The sequence below is a fragment of the Anser cygnoides genome, chromosome 3 (assembly GCF_040182565.1).
Source record: "Anser cygnoides isolate HZ-2024a breed goose chromosome 3, Taihu_goose_T2T_genome, whole genome shotgun sequence".
NCBI classification, from domain to species: domain Eukaryota; kingdom Metazoa; phylum Chordata; class Aves; order Anseriformes; family Anatidae; genus Anser; species Anser cygnoides.
In genome coordinates this window covers 14,104,566-14,121,494 of record NC_089875.1, presented here as the reverse complement: position 1 = coordinate 14,121,494, position 16,929 = coordinate 14,104,566, and the positions used below count along the sequence as shown (strand labels likewise).

General features: G+C 62.5%; 1 protein-coding gene across 2 annotated transcripts; it reads left to right on the top strand.

The window, feature by feature from the left end:
- Positions 1 to 2,345: 2,345 nt before the first annotated feature.
- SRF (serum response factor) lies at positions 2,346 to 14,153 on the top strand. 2 transcript variants are annotated; one of them, XM_048055963.2, is made up of 8 exons: positions 2,346 to 2,938; positions 3,804 to 4,070; positions 7,460 to 7,721; positions 8,060 to 8,239; positions 9,649 to 9,768; positions 10,443 to 10,634; positions 11,057 to 11,133; positions 11,423 to 14,153. In XM_048055963.2, the coding sequence occupies exons 1-8, from the start codon at positions 2,438 to 2,440 to the stop codon at positions 11,516 to 11,518; spliced, it is 1,695 nt and encodes a 564-aa protein (XP_047911920.2). In that variant the 5' UTR covers positions 2,346 to 2,437; the 3' UTR covers positions 11,519 to 14,153. The 2 variants fall into 2 exon arrangements, with proteins under 2 accessions (XP_047911920.2, XP_047911921.2); XM_048055964.2 differs by lacking the exon at positions 8,060 to 8,239 and having other exon boundaries at positions 2,348 to 2,938.
- The last annotated feature ends 2,776 nt before the right edge of the window (positions 14,154 to 16,929 follow it).

Below are 16,929 nucleotides of genomic sequence, written 5' to 3'. Positions count from 1 at the left end.
GCACCAGAAATACTCAATGCCGGACCAAATAAACTCCATCTAGTTGGCTCTGCTTTCATCGGCGATGGACAGGAAGCGTCCAGGATCCCCTTCCTACCTCTGCTACCCAGACAGGCTGTGGAGGTGCTGGAGGGTCAGGGGAAGGCTGCAGCGAGGCGCCTAAACGGGCAGGCACCAGAGCCAGGAGAAACTCCAGACCCCAAGGGTGCAGAAAGCCTGGGGGTTGGGGTTGTGTATTTTTGGGAGTGATGTCATGAAAAAGCTCTGTATCCTTGGGGAAAGGACAGATGTTGGCCAAGCTAATTGGAAACAGCGGGCTGAACATGTACAGCCCTGGCTGAACGTGGTGTAGGGGAGCGGGGTATCGGCATCCCACTCGGGCGCCTGCGGGAGAAGAGGAGGCCTTGGGCAGCTGACAGGCTTGGGATCCGTTTGTCTCAGCCCAAATTGAAGGAACATCTCAAAGAAAAGCCTTGGGGAGGGAAGACGACCTGTGATATCCATGGCTGGAGAGCAGCATGGCTGCACCAGCACAAGGGCCCGATCAGGAGACCACCATCTGGGGTCAAAAAACGGGCGTTTATGGAACAGTACGAGGTGATAGCAAGCGGGTATGAGTTGTCCCAGCTGCTGACGACCCAGGACAGGAGATATATAAATATATATATAAAATATAAGGATCTCCAAGCCAGGTGTTTCCAGTAGCCCCTGACAGTTGCTTCGGCCCCGCGGTTTCCCAGCCCCCCTTACCCCAGCGTGCTTTGAGGACCACAGGACACCAGCTGGGCGCAGAGCAGCACGCAGGAGCACTTCCCTTGTGGCTTGACCCGCTTTCATCTCCTGCCCTGCAGGGAAGTAATGGGAGCAAATTGGTGTAAGCAGCCTCAGCTGGGTGCCCCCGCCCAGGGAGGTGGCCCGGGAGCTGCATTTAAGCTCAAGCCAGGGCTCTAAGGGATGTTTTGGGCTACCTCCTGTTTGGTGCTCCCACCTCCTAGGCGCGCGCCGCAGCTTTGTTATCATCCCGTCCTGCTCTTTGGTCCCGTTTCTTGGCTGGTGAGCGGGTTCTTGACGGATTCTGGACCTGGCTCATCCTGGGGTCACCTGCACCAGGTGTGGCCGGTGCTCGGCCCCCCCGGGGAGGGTGGCCAGGGGCATGTGATGGGAGGCATGTGAGTGCCAGCGCCCCGCCGGGAGCTATAAATGGCATGTGTGCTCACTGGAGGAGCACGGCGCTGGGGGGGACGCGAGGGGGGTGTTTGTTTCTGCTCCAGGAGGCCGGCCCTGCGGAGGGGCAGGCGGCTGTGAGGGCTGGTGGCGAGCGCGTGTCCCCCCAGCGATGAGGCCCATGGGGCGCTCAGGAGGCAGGAATGGCGCTGGTGGAGGTGGGCTCAGATGGGGTGCGTGGAAGGAAGAGGGCTCCCCGAGGGCTGTGGTGGCTCTCTCCTGGCAGGGCCACGTGCCTCCGCTCATCCTTCCCGCGTGGGCTCTGCCTCCCGTGGAGGCCCTGCTTCCCTCCTGGGGGGGACCCTACCGCCCCGAGGCCGGCCCCGTACGTCTCCTTGACCGCCCGCGGAGGCTGTCCCGCCTGGAGGCTGCCAGGCCTCCACTCTGTCCTCTGGGGGATGTGAAGGTAGCGGTGGCCTCCTACCACACACGGAGACCCACGGCGGGGGCAACGCGTGTCCTGCTCACGCGGCCTCCCCAGCCTCCCTGGGCCTCCACCGCTCCTTCTGGCCCTGAGCGGAGGCCGGGAGGCTTGCGAGGCTCACACCCAGCCCCTACAGCGGAGGATGGGAGGCTGGGGCAGCTCATGCCCGGCCTCTACAGCTGCTGGGGGGGGGTCTGGGTATGCTCTTGGGGGGCAGGCGGAGGCCGGGAGGGAGGCCGGGAGAGCACGGGGGCTGTCCTGGAGGCCGTCCTCCGGTAGGGTTGAGGCTGGGGTGGGCAGCTTGATGGATACGAGGGCAGGGAAGGCGGAGGGAGGCCTGGAAGGGCCCTGGGGTGGGGGTGGTGGGGGGGTGTCCTTGGGGGGGTCCTTTCCCCACGGCCTCCCCGGGCCTCGCCGCCTCCCGTCCGTCCGTCCGCGCCGCCCCGTCCACGCCGCGCGGCGCGGCCCCTTTAAGCAGCGCCCCGCGCCTTCCCCACCCGGCGGGTGACGCCGGCGCGCTATGCAAATAGCCCCCCCCCCTCCTCCTCTTCGCCCAATCGGCCGGCGGCTCCGCGCCCCCGCCGCCCAATGAGACGGCGGCCGGCGGCGGGGCGCCCGCTCTCCCCATATAAGGAGCGGCGTGCCCATATAAGGCAAGGTTGCCGCGCTTTATATGGGGGCGGCGCGGCGGGGCGGGGGCGGCGGCGGAGGAGCGGGTGGCGGCGGCGGGGCCATGGCGGGGCCGGCCTGAGCCCAGCCCAGCCGGCCCGACCCGCGCTGGCCGCCGCCATGTTACCGAGCCAGGCCGCGGCCGGCAACGGGGCCGCCGCTGCCGCCGCTGCCCTGGCCCGCGGCTCGGCGCTGGGCCGCTCGGCGGTGCCCCGCGGGGCGAACGGCGGCGGCGGCGGCACCGGGGGAGGAGCGGCGGGGCCGCCGGGCGGGCGGCTGGAGCGGGAGGCGCTGTACAGCGGCAGCGAGGGCGACTCGGAGTCGGCGGAGGACGAGGAGCTGGGCGGCGGGGAGCGGCGCGGCATCAAGCGGGGCCTGGCGGAGGCGGCGGCGGCGGCGGGGCCCGCGGTGGGCCCGGGAGCGGCGGCGGGCTCCGGGTACGGAGCGGGAGGAGGAGGCGGCGGAGGAGGAGGAGGAGGAGGAGGGGGCGGCGGGGCCGTGAGCGGAGCCAAGCCCGGCAAGAAGACGCGGGGCCGGGTGAAGATCAAGATGGAGTTCATCGACAACAAGCTGCGGCGCTACACCACCTTCAGCAAGAGGAAGACCGGCATCATGAAGAAGGTGGAGGCCGGCGGGGCACCGGGAGCGGGGGGGGGAGGCCGGAAACAACGGCGGCGGGTTCCCCCCGCCCCGGGGCCGGATGCGCCCGGCCTTGGGGAAGAAGCGGGGGGAGGGAGCCCCCGGTGCCCGCCAGCCGGAGGGAGATGGGCCGCCCCGGGTCGTGGCGGGGCGGCCTCCGGGGTGGGGTGGGGGGGTGGGGGGAGGCTTCGAGTGGCCTCGCTGCGGCCTCACGGGGTGCGGGGGTCTGCGGGGAGACCGGCCGGAGGCTGGCCTCGACCTCCCGGGGGGTCTCCTGCGAGCTTGGCTAGAGGCTGGCCTCTGCCCCCCTAGGGGTCTTCCGTGAACCTGGCCAGAGGCTGGCCTCCACCCTCTGGGGGTCTTATTTAAGACCAGCCAGAGGCTTGCCTCCACCTCCTGGGGGTCTTCTGTGAGCCCAGCTGGAGGCTGGCTTCTACCCCCTGGGGGTCTTTATGAGACCGGCCAGAGGCTGGCCTCAACCCCCTGGGGGTCTCCTGTGAACCGGCCTGGAGGCTGACCTCTATCCTCTGGGGGTCTTCTATGAGACTGGCCAGAGGCTGGCCTCGACACCCCCAGGGGTCTTCTATGAAATGGGCTGGAGGCTGGCCTCAACCCGCTGGGGGTCTTTATGAGACCAGCCGGAGGTTGGCCTCTACCCCCTAGAGGTCTCCTGCAAGTCTGGCCAGAGGCTGGCCTCAGCCCCGCTAGGGGGGCCCCAAGTTGGGTGCAGAGGACACAGGTCCTCCTGTTTTTTTTTTTTTTTTTTTTTTTTTGGGGGGGGGGAGGCCGGCAGCGAGGTGGCCCTACATGCATGTGTGCCTGACCCCCTGTCCTCCCCCTCGCGCAGGCCTACGAGCTGTCCACGCTGACGGGCACCCAGGTGCTGCTGCTGGTGGCCAGCGAGACGGGCCATGTGTACACCTTCGCCACGCGGAAGCTGCAGCCCATGATCACCAGCGAGACGGGCAAGGCGCTGATCCAGACGTGCCTCAACTCCCCCGACTCGCCCCCGCGCTCTGACCCCACCACCGACCAGCGCATGAGTGCCACGGGCTTCGAGGAGACCGACCTCACCTACCAGGTGTCCGAGTCGGACAGCAGCGGGGAGACCAAGGTAACAGCCCTGCGCCCGCCTGGGGACACGTCCCCTCTTGCTGCCCCTCCAGCAGCCCTCGGGGCTGCCTCCTCCTCGGGCCCGGCAGAGGCAGGCAGGCTGGCGGCAGGTGTCCTGGCCCCGGCCACGAGGCTCCCCACCGGCCCGGCTCGCCCCCCGGGCAGCTCTCGGCGCTGTTATCTCTCCCCGGGCGTCTCCATGCGCTTGCACTCATTGATAAAAATTTGATTCTGCCTCCATGGCCTTATAAGGCCTGGTTTCCCTCGCCAGAGTCCCTGGCAGGGCCCCTCACATTCCTTATAAGCTGCAGCTGTCTCTTGCTTTGGTGCTGTTTTGGAAGGGGGCAGGGAGGACATGGGGAATGGAAACATTTGGCTGGACCGACCGCTTCTGCTCCCTGCCCGGCGGCCCTGCAGGCGCCGGCCCCTGCCTGCCTCTGCTGGTCGTGGCCCCCGGCCTGGGGTGTCGCAGAGGGCACGGCGTCAGGCGGGTCCTGCTCGCAGGTCGCTGCCCCAGCACAGGGAAAAAGGTCCGTGGGATGGGGTGTCCCCTGCGTCCCCAGCTCCTTGGGGCTCTGGGTGTGAAAAGCTGGCCCCGTGTCCGTGGCGCTTGGATGCGCAGGTGGCTGGGGAGGGATGGGACGTGGAGCTGGGGGCTTTGCTGTGACTCCTGGGTCCGTGCGGGGTCTTGCGGGGTGCTGTGAGTTCCTGCAGCTCTGCTGGTGGGATGCGTAGCGGGCTTGTTGCGCCAGCACCCTGCCCCACGAACAAAGCCCCGCACCAGCAGCCTTCTCGCTGTCTGGACGCCCCTAAACACGAAGCAGAGAGACCCCAGAGAGGGCGCTTGGGACCCCTGTGCTGTTGGTGAGCCCCCAGAAGCAGGGTGCAGACGTGCCCAGCGCGCTGCTGGGTGCCACGGGGATGCTCGGGGTCATGGTGCTGCCACGTGCCCGCTTGCTGCGCGCCCTCTTCCCCGCGGTGAGCGCTGCTGCTCCAGGCAGAGGGGCCTTGCTGCTGAGCCCCGCAGATATCAGGGAGGGGGATCGATACCTGCAGGCGGAGACCCCGGTTACCCCAGGTTGGCGTGACTTCCCTGGGTGCCCCTGACCCCCCCCGTGAGCTCTGCCAGCGGGCGAGGGAGGCCACCGGCGCTCCCTCCCTCGTGCAGCCTCTGTTGGGAAGGACTCGGGGCTTCTCCTTGGGGGGGAGAAGGCAAACAAATCCCGCGGGCATCTCGTGCCGAGGCGTGCTGTGCGTGCACGGAGCAGTTTGGAGGGGCAGGAAGGGCTGTGCGTGCCACCCGACCCGTGCCTGGCACGGGGCTCGTCCACGCAACATCCATTGAGATTTCCGCTGGAAACGGCGCCGGGTGGCCCCAGAGGAAGCGCGCTCTCGCCGTGTGGTTGCTCTGTAGAGGTCTCCTGCCTGCTTTCTGGTGCAAGCCCCGCTCAGCGCCCTGCGAGCTCCATCCCAGCGCTCTCAAGAGGTGGTGCTTTGCGTGGGCTGCCTCGTGGCCACAGCCAGCGTTTGGTGCAGGGCTTGGAGGAGCCCTGCATCTTCTGCTGGGTGTCCCGGGTGCGACCTCTGGGCGGACAAGAGCTGCTGGTAGTGGGCTGCAGCAGCAGAGCGGGGAGCGATGCAGCCCACTGGTGTTCCTTCGTGCTGCAGCCAGCAGCAGCTCTGCGAGGTTCCCCCGCTGCGACAAGCCCAGCGGGGACAGGGGGATGCTCTGCTCCTGGCACTGCAGCCACGGCCTCACAGCTGCTGGCCTCTGGCATCCGTTGGGGTGAGAGCAGAGGGGTGGCACTTACGGGGCGATCCGTTTCGGAGTGGGGGGGAAAAGTGGGGCCTCCTGCCCCAGCTGGAGCGGGTGCTGGAGACCAGCACGGCATCTCCTGCATGCTGCCAAGGCCAGCTGTCCTTTGGTGTCCCCGTAACGATGCTGGTGGTGGGTCTGGGCCGTGCTGGTCAGCAGCGCCCCATGCACTGGGTTGCCTCGAGAGAGAGGAGGTTCCTTGCACCCTGCTGTGGTCCAGGCTGGGCACCAGGCGGCCTGGGCAATGCCCTGTGTCTCACTCACTTGTGGCACGTGCATCAAGCGTGCCCAGCGGCGTGGGGCTGTGCAGACGCCTCTGTCTCACTGTGCTGCGTGTTGGCTCCTCAGGCATTGCTCTGCAAAGCGGAGCTCGGGGTGGGAATGGACATGCAGCTGGGCCAGCACGGGGAGGACCTGCAGGGCTGCCCCTGGGCTCGTCCATAGTCCCTTGGGTGACCTGTGCTGAGGGTGGCCCGGGGCTTGGCTGCTGCTGAAGGCTGGCCCCATGCACGCAGGCTGGGCTTTGCAGGGTGCTGGGGTGAGCTGAGGTGCCCAGGGGCTTGTGAGCGTCCCAGATGGGCAGGGAGAAGGCAGTGGGCGTCCCAGTCCCAAGGTCTGCCCCAGCTCCCTCAATTCCTCCAGCCCAAGAGCGATGTAGCAGAGATCGGAGGGACCTGCAGCAGGGCAGAGATGGGGTGTGCGTGGTCAGAGCATGCTGGCCTGGCTCCTTCGCTCTTCTCGTCGTCCTGAGGTTTGCCCTCGTGCTTTCAAAGCAGTCCCAGGGACCCCACTGTGCATCTCCTGGGATGCCTCTCCCAGTCCCCAGGGGGATGCGAAGGGCTGGGCTGCCTGCGGGCTGTATCCTGGGGCTGTGCACCCGTGGGGACGGGGGGACCCTGCTTTTCCAGCTGGAGACGGGACCCTTCCTTGCGTGGCCCGGTGGGCTGCGGGGAGCTCTGCCCCCTCACCCACGTGGGGAGGGTGCCCGCAGCTCCCACGGCCCCATGCGGCGCGGCAGGAGTTTGTGGTTGAGCTCATGGAAAGTGGCTGTGCCGGGCGCTGCGCCGTTATCACGTGCCTCTGCTAATTTGGACGTGGGGGGGGGGGGGGGGGGGGGGGGGGACGGGGGACCGCGGTGCCAAGGCGGAGGGGCTTTGCTCTCCTCCCTCCCCGGGCCCTGGGGCAGGGCTGAGTGCCCGGGATTGGCTCCCCCCTTGTCTAAAATGGGCTGCCTTCCCTTTTTTAGCTGTTCGTGGAGCTGTGAATTCCTGGCTGCTGGCAGCCTGACAAGCTGGGAACAAGGCGCAGCACGTGGGAGAGCTGGGCCCACCGTGCAGCGGGAGGGCTGGGAGCGTGGCCGCCTTAACCCTTCCCGGGCGTGCCGCCAACTCCCAGGTGGCACGGCCCTCCGGCGGGGTCCCCGAGGGGGTCTGCGGGGAGGAGGCACGCCGGGCGAGGTGTGACCGCCCCGGGGCAGCGGGGACCCTCCTCGCGAGGTCGCCGGCAGATCCAAGATCCTGCTTCGCGGCTGCCGAGGCCGGGGCGCTGACCTGTCTCCACCTCTCCTTCCGCAGGACGCGCTGAAGCCGGTTTTCACCGTCACCAACCTGCCGGGGACGACGTCCACCATCCAGACGGCCCCCACCACCTCGACCTCCATGCAGGCCAGCAGCAGCCCCTCGTTCCCCATCACGAATTACCTGGCGCCAGTGTCTGCCAGCATCAGCCCCAGTGCCGTCACCAGTGCCAACGGGACCGTGCTGAAGACTACTGGAGCCAGTGCTGTGACGTCCGGGGGCCTCATGCAGATACCCACCGGCTTCACCCTCATGTCAGGTCAGTGGCGTTCAGGGCTGAGGACCGCGTCTGTCTGTCTGTCCGTCCGTCCGTCTGTCCGTCTCCGCGCTTGGAGCGTGTCGCCGCCCTCGCCGGAGGGCAGGAGACCTAGAGGCAGGTGGAGGCAGCGGCTGCTGCTGTAGGGTGACCCCAGCTGGGATGCTTTGCTCGAGAAGGGTCTCGTGGTGACCGTTCCCTTAGGGCGCTGCTAGCTGGCCCTGCTGCTGGGAAGGGTGGCAGGGAGCCGAGCGGGGGCCCCCGGGGCAGCACCGAGGAGCCCGGAGGGAGTGAAAAGAGCTGGTGGTGACGGAGCCTTTCTTTCTCCCTCCTTTTGGCAGGTGCTTCCCTTTCTCCGGGGACCCCTACCATTCCTCTCACTCAGTTACAGCCGCACTCCCTGGCTCTTCCCAGCCAGCAGGGCCAGGCGGTCACGGGTACGGCTGGACAGCTGCAGCAGGCACAGCAGACAGTCTTCCGCTTCCCTGCCAGAGCTGGAGGGCAGATCGTGTCGCTGACAGGTCAGCACTCGCTTCTCCTCCGCTTGCTTCAGGTTGGGGGGGATGGAGGCTCCTGCAGGGGGTCCCGGTCCTGCTTAGAGAGCTGACCCCAGCTGAGGTGGGCGCGCGGAGGAGGCTGAGCGCAGGGCGATCCCGGCTGCGGCTCCGGGGACGGAGGGGAGGAGAGGGCAGAGTGCTCGGCACGGGCAGGTGGAGAGCAGGGGAGGCAGCAGGTTGTCTGCCCCCTGCCCCGGGGTTTGTCCTGGGGCCAGGAGATGGGGTCCCTGGTGCATCTGTGCTGGGAGGAGTGATGGAAGGAGACCGTGGGGGCTCAGGTGCGCGGTGGATGTGGTTTCGAGTGCTGGTTCCAGCTCTGAGCAGCTGCCCCTGCTTTCGTGCCTGGGTCTGCAGTCGGTCACCGAACCGCAGCGCAGAGGTGATGAAAGAGTCAGCGTGGAGGAGGTGGAGGTGTTGCTGTGCTGTCTGGTAGGCATCATCCTCGGCAGGAACTCCTCATGTTCCTGGGTGTTGTGCTAGGGCTGGGCATGCCCCTGGCAGGGGGTTCAGAGCAGCCATCACCTGGGGATGAGAGAGTATTTCTTGTGTCCTGCCTGGCTGTGTCCAAGTCGGTAAGCCTGAGGGCCTGCGTGCTTTCTTGGACTTCTTATGGGTCCCTTGGTCCCGTGCGAGGAGCCTGGGTTTCCCTTGTGTTCTGGAGGAGCTGAGAGGACGACGGAGGTGTGTCTCTGGTGTGGTGTGCGGGGAGATGCCCAGCCCAGGCCAGGTGGCCTGTGGTTCCTGCTCTGGCATCCTTTGCTCTTTCCTCTGGAGATAAGACCTGAGCCTGAGGGGAGCTTTCTGTGCCGAGCTCTGTGTTGGCACAGCCTCGCTGAGGAGCTGTGCAGCGAGTGCACCGGGCCCCTGCGGCTCTGGGGTACACAGGTTGTGGTCCTGGTGGCTGTGGTTGTTCCTGCGCAGGGCACCGTGGTGTCCTTGAGGTTGCTGGAGCTGGGTGAGGTGGCCGTGCCCTGAGTGCCTGCTGGAGAATGGTGCTGGGCTCCAGAGGGTGAAGGCCTGAGCGTTTTGGGCTCTCGCTGTTCTGCTCGGTGCTGCGAGCCCGTCTTCGCGGGGCTGGCTGAGTGTGGGCAGTGCTGGGGCCCTCTCCTCCCAGCATCTTCTGCGCTGTGTCCTGGTGGAGCCAGGAATGGAAATGAGGGCCTCGGGCATCCCTGAACTGGGCCTGGACGCTGGACAAAAGCTGCTCTGGCATTTCCTTTCCTCTCCAGAGCCCTGCAGGCCAGCTAATGCCTCCTTGGCCCCTGTGCGCCAGGGAAGAGCCCTCCCCAACGCGGTGCTGAGCCACGCTGAGGAGCCCTGTGTGGCCAGAGGGGGACAAATGCTCGGGCTGAAGGGCTCCCTTCTCTCCCCAGGTGGTACCATGGCTCAGCAGGTCCCTGTCCAAGCAATCCAGGTGCACCAGGCACCGCAGCAAACGTCTCCCTCCAGTGACAGCAGCACTGACCTTACCCAGACCTCTTCCAGCGGAACAGGTAATTGGGACCTTAGGCTAACCACACTCTCTCTCCTTAACCACTGCTGATAGCAGCCCACACCAACAGAGCTGCTTCCTGCCCGGGATCACTCAGTTCAACTCTACCCCACGCTTTCTGACAGTTTCCCAGGCGGATTTTTCCCCTGTTGCCAGCCCCAGTGCCATGCTACCTCTGGGTAGGTGCTGCTGCGCACAGCGCACCTCAGAGGGGATTTCAGAGCCTCTCCACATACGTTACCTGCTCTTTCCTGTACCAAGGAGCTGAGAACAAGTTCCCAGGCTCTTCCCAGTTCTCAGGGGATTTCTTGCTGAGCCAGCATTGTGCCCTGCAGAAGGCATTGGCTCATTTGTATTTGTCACTTTTTTATGTATGTGCAGAGGACACCTCTGTTGTCCAAAAATGAGAAACAAACTGATTTTGGGTGCCTGGATGCAGGCTGAACCCGGTTCAACAGCTTGCTCAGCTTCACCACGACACCTGCATCACGGGTCGGATTCAGTCCTGGGATATTTGGCCCCCAGGCTTCTGCCCTCTCACCCTCCCTGACATAAGCTACCCAGTTCCCCGGGGTTTCTCCTGAAGAGCTTGAGGGGAACAGGATGGGGATTCCCACGAGCCCGGGCAGTGCCGAGCAGTCACTCACACTCACCTCTCTCGTGTCCCGGTGCCAGTGACCCTCCCAGCGACCATCATGACATCGTCTGTGCCAACCACGGTGGGCGGCCACATGATGTACCCCAGTCCGCACGCGGTGATGTACGCGCCCACCTCCGGCCTGGCGGATGGCGGGCTCGCAGTCCTCAACGCTTTCTCGCAGGCGCCCTCAGCGATGCAGGTGTCCCACAGCCAGGTCCAGGATCAGGGTAAGGCAGCTCTCTGCATCGGTGCTACCCTCTCTTGCATGTGTTTTTGCTGTCTGTTTGTTCCCGAGGGTTCTCTTCTGGGCAGTCCTAGTGCCTGTAGAAAGCCCTGGCAAGGATGATGCTCAGTGTATTCTTTTTTTTGATCCGTATCTATTCCTCTGTGCACAGGATTCCTTGAACAATTTGCTAGGGGAAAGGGTGAGGGTTGCTGGTGTGGGGAGCGTGGAAGTGTTTTCCAACCTTAATAATCCTATAAATGGGGCAGACAACAGGGGGAGCTAGGAGACGGGAGAGGATGCCCAGGTGCAGGAGGGGACAAAGCAGTGCGAAGCCACGCATGCAGGCTTGGGTTGGGGGTTTGTGCCGAACGCCCAGCGTTTGGAAAACGGCGTCATTTGTGTCATTCCCTCTGTCTGTGGCAGGTGGTGTCCCCCAGGTGTTCCTGACAGCCCCATCAGGCACCGTTCAGATCCCAGTCTCGGCTGTCCAGCTTCACCAGGTAGGTGCAGAGTGGTGCTTGGGGCTGTGGCGGGGGGGATGTCCTCGCTTCCCCCGCGGGGCAGTGCTGCCCCCAGTGTCGGTCCTCTGGGGACCTGGGCGCTTGGGTAGGGCAGGTCCTTGGGTCTCAGAGAGCTGGGGAAGCTGTCGGTGCCACCCACCCGTGGGTAGAGGAGGTCTTCGCTCTCCTTGGGCAGGTGCCTAGAAGGGACGCCGCCACCCTGGCTGCTGGCACACCTGGTCTGAGGGCATGCTGTCCCCCAGTGCTTGCTCCTCCCTTTTCTCTCTAGATGGCTGTCATCGGGCAGCAGAGCAGCAGTGGCAGCAGCCTGACGGAGCTGCAGGTGGTCAACTTGGACACCTCGCACAGCGCCAAGAGTGACTGAGAGGCCTCTGCTGCTGGCCTTGTGCCGTCCCTGGCTTGTCGTGCCGGTGCTGGGGCTGGCAGCCATTCGTTCTCGTACAGACTGCACCAGTTATTTATTGTTGCCTTTTCACGTTTCCTTCATCCACACATGCACACACACACGCACCCACCCACACACACACACACACACAGGCATGCGCGTGGGGCTGCAGGACCCACCTGGGGAGGAGCTGTGCCGGGGCCACGCAGGGCTTGGGGGCGTCGGGGTGCTGCGATAGCTGTGCTTGTCTCTCGCCAGCCAAAGAAACTTGTCTCTCGAGGGGAGGGTGCGCTCCATGCTGTAAATAAATACTGGGGGGGGCCGATCCCAGCTGGAGGCCCTGGATCCTTCTAGGTGCTCCGGGTCGCCTTGGCTGTGGGTGTTCGCTCTGCGTGGGGCCCGGAGCTGCCCCTCGGGAGCCGGAGCGGAGCCGTGCCGGCCTCAGCAATGTGCCTTTGTGGGGGTGACGGGTCCTGGCCGCGGCAGCTCCCCGCCCCGGGCTCCGCAGGGGAGCGAGTGGCCAGCTTGGACGTGCATCTCTGGTTGGGCCGGGCACGTGGCCCCATCCTCCTTGTATGCACTACAGCAAGCCCTCTGCCCTCAGTGCCTCCTCATCGGGCTGCCCGGCGGCTCTGCAGCCTGCCCGGCTCTGCCCCCGGCAGCCGAAACGCTCGGCGGGTGCCTGGGAGCTCAACGATGCCCCGCAGAGCTCCTGGGGGGGCTCCGCGGCCAGCCCGGCCCCACGCTCCCGTCTCGGCCCTTGCACTGCTTGCGGACTCCATACGCCCGAGGGGGACGTGGCCGGATCTTTCCCACGTCCCTCTGCAGCTCCAGCCGCTGCTTTCTAAATTTCTGTGTCTGATGCAAGGCGGAGAAGCAACTCGAGTGTCAAAAGGGAAGAGCCCGCGGGGCGCTGAGCTGCTGGGCAGGCGGCAGGCTCTTCCCGGAGCACCAGGGTGACCTGCGGGGCCATCCGGGGCTGTGGAGGAGCCTCAGCAGGGCCGGGGAAAAAAGGGCTGGAGCATGCTTGGTCCTGCATGGGAGTTGCTGTGAATGGCTCTGCTACCTAGCCCTGTCCCTGGAGGGAGAGTGAACAAGTAAGAAGAAGCTGCTGAACCCTTAGGGGAAGGAGCAGCTACTGTAATTTTTTTTAAGTTAAAGACGAAGCCTTGGGGAAAAAAAAAGAAAAAAAAAAAAAAAAGAAAAAAAAAGAAAATGACTTTATTTTTCTAAGTGTTAAACTCAGTATTTATGTAATTCTTTAAGGAATAAAAGTTTGGCTCCTGTACAGTTTTCATGGGGTTTGTACCAGGGGGATGGGAGAGGGGTGGGTGGGCATGGAGGCAGGAAGGGGGCCTTGCTTTTTGAGTTTGTATTGTAACCTTGGACATGTTCCCTCAGCATTAGCGTTTAAGCTGCGCTCTCTGCCCACCAGCACGTGCCAGGGACTGAGCTGACCCGAGCCAGACGATTGTTTCCTACTTCCCTGCACTGAGGACTCCGTACCCGTAACTTCGGGTTTAAGGGGCAGGAGGCAAGTGAAGCAGTGGCTGGCCTCTAGGAGGGGGCGCAGGGGCTTGCGGTGTGCCCGGCGGCCAGAGGTGGGCTGGGTTTTCTGGTGGCCGCTTCCACCTCTGGTCCTGGGCCGCTGGCTGTTCTGTGACCGCTGTCGGTGTGGAGCAGCAAAGGGACATCCCCGGTCCTCTCTGGGGGGTGAGTGACCAGCAGTGGCCGCTCTCCCTGCTCGTGGCGCAGGTGGCACCTCTTGAACTCCTAGCTGATGACCTGGGCTCTACTTTCCCTCCCTGCAGCCTCAGCTTGCGCTGCGCCTTAGTGCGCAGATGCGGACAGGTTCCTTCCACGTCCCCCTGTGCAGACAGCTCCCTGGGTAGCCAGCCCTGGTTCTGCCGTGCAGCCTGTGGCAGGCTCGTAGTGGCCCATCTGGTGACCGTGATGTTGCACGCTGCCTCCCCTTAGCATCCTCGCTCTGAGCCGCGTGTCCCCCGCAGCTCAGAGCGTGCGGGAGCGTTGCACCAGAAGCTCTACGAAAGCCGCTCGGTGCTGCTTCCGAAAGAGAAGGCCGAGTAGCTAGGAGTTCACCCAGGGAGACAAAGGTGGGCTTGGGGCTCGCGTTACCCTTGTCCCAAGCACATCGCCGGGGCCATGCTTCGCTCCGCTTTGCTTGTGCTGGCACTGTGGAGCAGGGCTGCGGGGCCGGGGTGGCAGGAGTGCCGTTGCGGGGCGTCTTGCTGTATCCCCTCCCTCGTTACCCAAAGGCAACTGCTGGTTAAACGCTAATGGTGTATTTTATTTAAGTGCAGACTTGTAAGAACACTTGTGTATCAGGGACGAAATGGCATTTATTGTGTGGTGACATTTTTAGTTCATTTTACTGGTTTGAGGGTTGCGTGTGTGCGTGTGTGTGTGTGTGCATGTGTGCGCGCGTGTGTGTGCATAAGTGTGTGTGGGATTTTTTTTTCCCCTCCAGTTTCCAGGGTTGTGTTTCTGGAAGGATGTGGAAGTAATCACAGTACTATGTACAGAGCTTTCTTTTGTATTAAAAAAAAAAAAAAGAAATTACTCTTTCAATAAATGTTATCATTTTGTGCACAGATCTGGGGTCTTGGCCATGCTTTGCAGGAGGGGTCTTCTTAGGGAAAACTCATCGTCAATGAATGGGGATCAGAGGCAGCTTCCTGCACCAATATGTGTACCCCGGAGGGTGGGGGATGTCTGGGCGTGATGTGGCAGAGAGAAGGAAACCTTCTGACGTCTCTCTCCATCGCCATCACCTCTTGTGAAATGAGGCCTGCCCAGCTTCCACCCTGAGGGTCCCAGAGCCGGGGGGTGGGCCAGAGTGGGTGGACAGCAGGGCCGCGAGGGCTGACCCTTTGGGCTGCTTGGGAAGGGGGTGGTGAGCAGGGCACGGTGTGGGGGCAGAGAAGTACCTGCTGCTGAGGGGCTGTTCGATGAAGCACTCACCTGATACGGGATGCCACAGATGCGAGGTGCTGGCCAAGGCCTTGTTGCTGTGGGGGACGTCGTGCAGCCGGTCTTGCAGTCCTGGAGCACCCAGATGGTGGTGGTTGGGGTGTGCAGCTCCATCCCCAGGCCTTGGGGCTAGGAGAAAGAAGAAACTGCTTTTAAATGAAGTAGTTGAAAGGCTGCAAGCAGAATAGCATCTCCTGACAGTGGCAGGCTTCTGGTCCCGTTCTTGACCAAAAATGAGGTGGTTTCCCTGACCCTCTTCCAGATCCATTACTTTCAGACTCCTGGTGGCTTTGGGGATGGAGCTTAGTCATTACAAGGCCCAGCACCAAGGCTGTTAAATTCCCTGCAGCAAACAGCTGTGAGGAGATACAGCAATACTCAAAGCCCAAACTGGACCATCCTTGCCCCAAGGCAGGTGCCAGTAGGTCTCTAGGAGCTAGGTCAGGGCACACAAGTTATCGTTAAGTGGATAAAGGTGGGACAGAAAGCAAAGAGAGAAGGGCTTGTTGCAATCATCAGTGCTGTTGGGTCAACAGCATCCCAGCTGACAACACAACCGCCAGCCCCTATATAGCAGGTACCATTTTTTTAGAATAATATTAGGAAAGTTTAGCACCGTAGTAGAGGGACCGCCCTGTGACTGTACTAGTGCTCACAGTGCAGTTTGGAGAAAACAGATCCCAGCAGAGCAGGACAGAAGGTAATAACGAAGGTGGTTAGGAGCAAAACACACCTGAAATGGCTCTTTTGCTACCGAGAGGAGAGGTGCTTCACTTGTACAGGTCACACCGCAGCCAGCCCGTTGTTGAGCACTCCTACACAGACTCCTGGCTTGGCACTATAAAACCCACGTCAGCACAAGCAACCCCATGCTACTTGGCCACAGGGGACTGTGCACGGTGCGTGAAATTCCTAAGGCGAAGCAAGATACCACAGACATCATCTCCATTTGAAGGATGAAAGCCTAAGCATGGTATCGAGACCGTCAGAGCAAAGACATGAACAGTGCATAAAAAGGTTTCGGCCTCACAAATCAGACGCCTGTGCCCTGTCTGGCCACTGCCACTTGTCGCTGGTGACGGGTTTGGCCATGGGATGTCGCCAGCTGGGTGCCAGGTTGCGTTCCCCACAGCAGAGCGTTAGCACCACCTCATGCTTGCGACATTAAACGCGGCCCTGCTGCAGGTGCAGTACACGCATGAAATGACGGCTGCCGAGACTGGAGGAAAATAGCGACAGTCGTGCGCCTGCTGTCAGCTTTCCTGTCGTCGTGTGGCGGTTAGGAACTCAGTTTCCCCTTCATTAGCGCCAATATTCTGTGTTTCTCTCTACAGGAGACGAAGGGACTTGTAAAGGTAAAGCATGATCTAACTAAATACCAGTTTGATACCCTAAATTTTAACAACGCCTTGGGAGTTAATGGGGAACACAGAAAGATTTTGGGAGAACCCACGTGCTTCCGGAAAGAGAGGATAAACAGAGGTTACGTGTAATAATGGAGAAATCAAGAGGCAGGCAGGGAAAGGCAAATATTTACAGTTCTCCATTGGTGCCACAGCTTTAGGGGCTGGCCCCCACAGGCTGATGCAGCACCGCGCTGATTTCTCCAGCCCATTGCTAACTGCAGTTCTACGGCTGGTATTAATTGCTGGTTGTTGTGGTAAAACACGGAAATTGCCTCATCAGTTTCATTAGTACCAAGGGTAGAAATGGTTGGCCAGGTACCTGTATTTGCTCCAGGATCAAATAAGAAAGCAAACTCTCATCCATTTAGCCTTTAATTTTAATGGTTATTTATAATTAAGACAAATGTTAACAGAGGAGGTAGATAGAAACCTGTACCTACCGCATTCAGGCCTTTGGGAATCCTGGGTCCCAGAGACCAGGAGGAAAGGCCGGAGCAAAGATGTACTCTTGGTGGAAGAGGACAGGGTCAGGGAATACTGAAGTAAACTGGAAGTAACGAAAAACTGAACGTTTTTGACTGAAAGTTAAGGAAGTCCACGGGCCCTGAAGGGATGCACCGTCTTTGACCATTCGTGGTGACTGGGAGAAGTGCCTGAAGACCGTCACTCCTGTCTTCAAGGAGGACGACCCGGGGAACTACAGGCCGGTTGGACTACAGGCCCAGTGTAGGGGCACCAAGTGATGAAGGGGCTGGGGCACCTCTTCCATGAGGGGAGTCTGAGCGAGCTGGGGCTGTTCAGCCTGGAGAAGAGGGGGCACGGGGGGGGGATTCATTAGTCTGTATAAATCCCTGAAGGCAGGGTGCAAAGAGGACAGAGCCAGGCACTTTTCAGCAGCGCTCAGTGCCAGGACAAGAGGCAGTGGGCACAAGCTGGAACACGGGAGGTCCCATCTAAACACCAGGAGCACTTCTGCGCTGTGCGGGCGTTGGA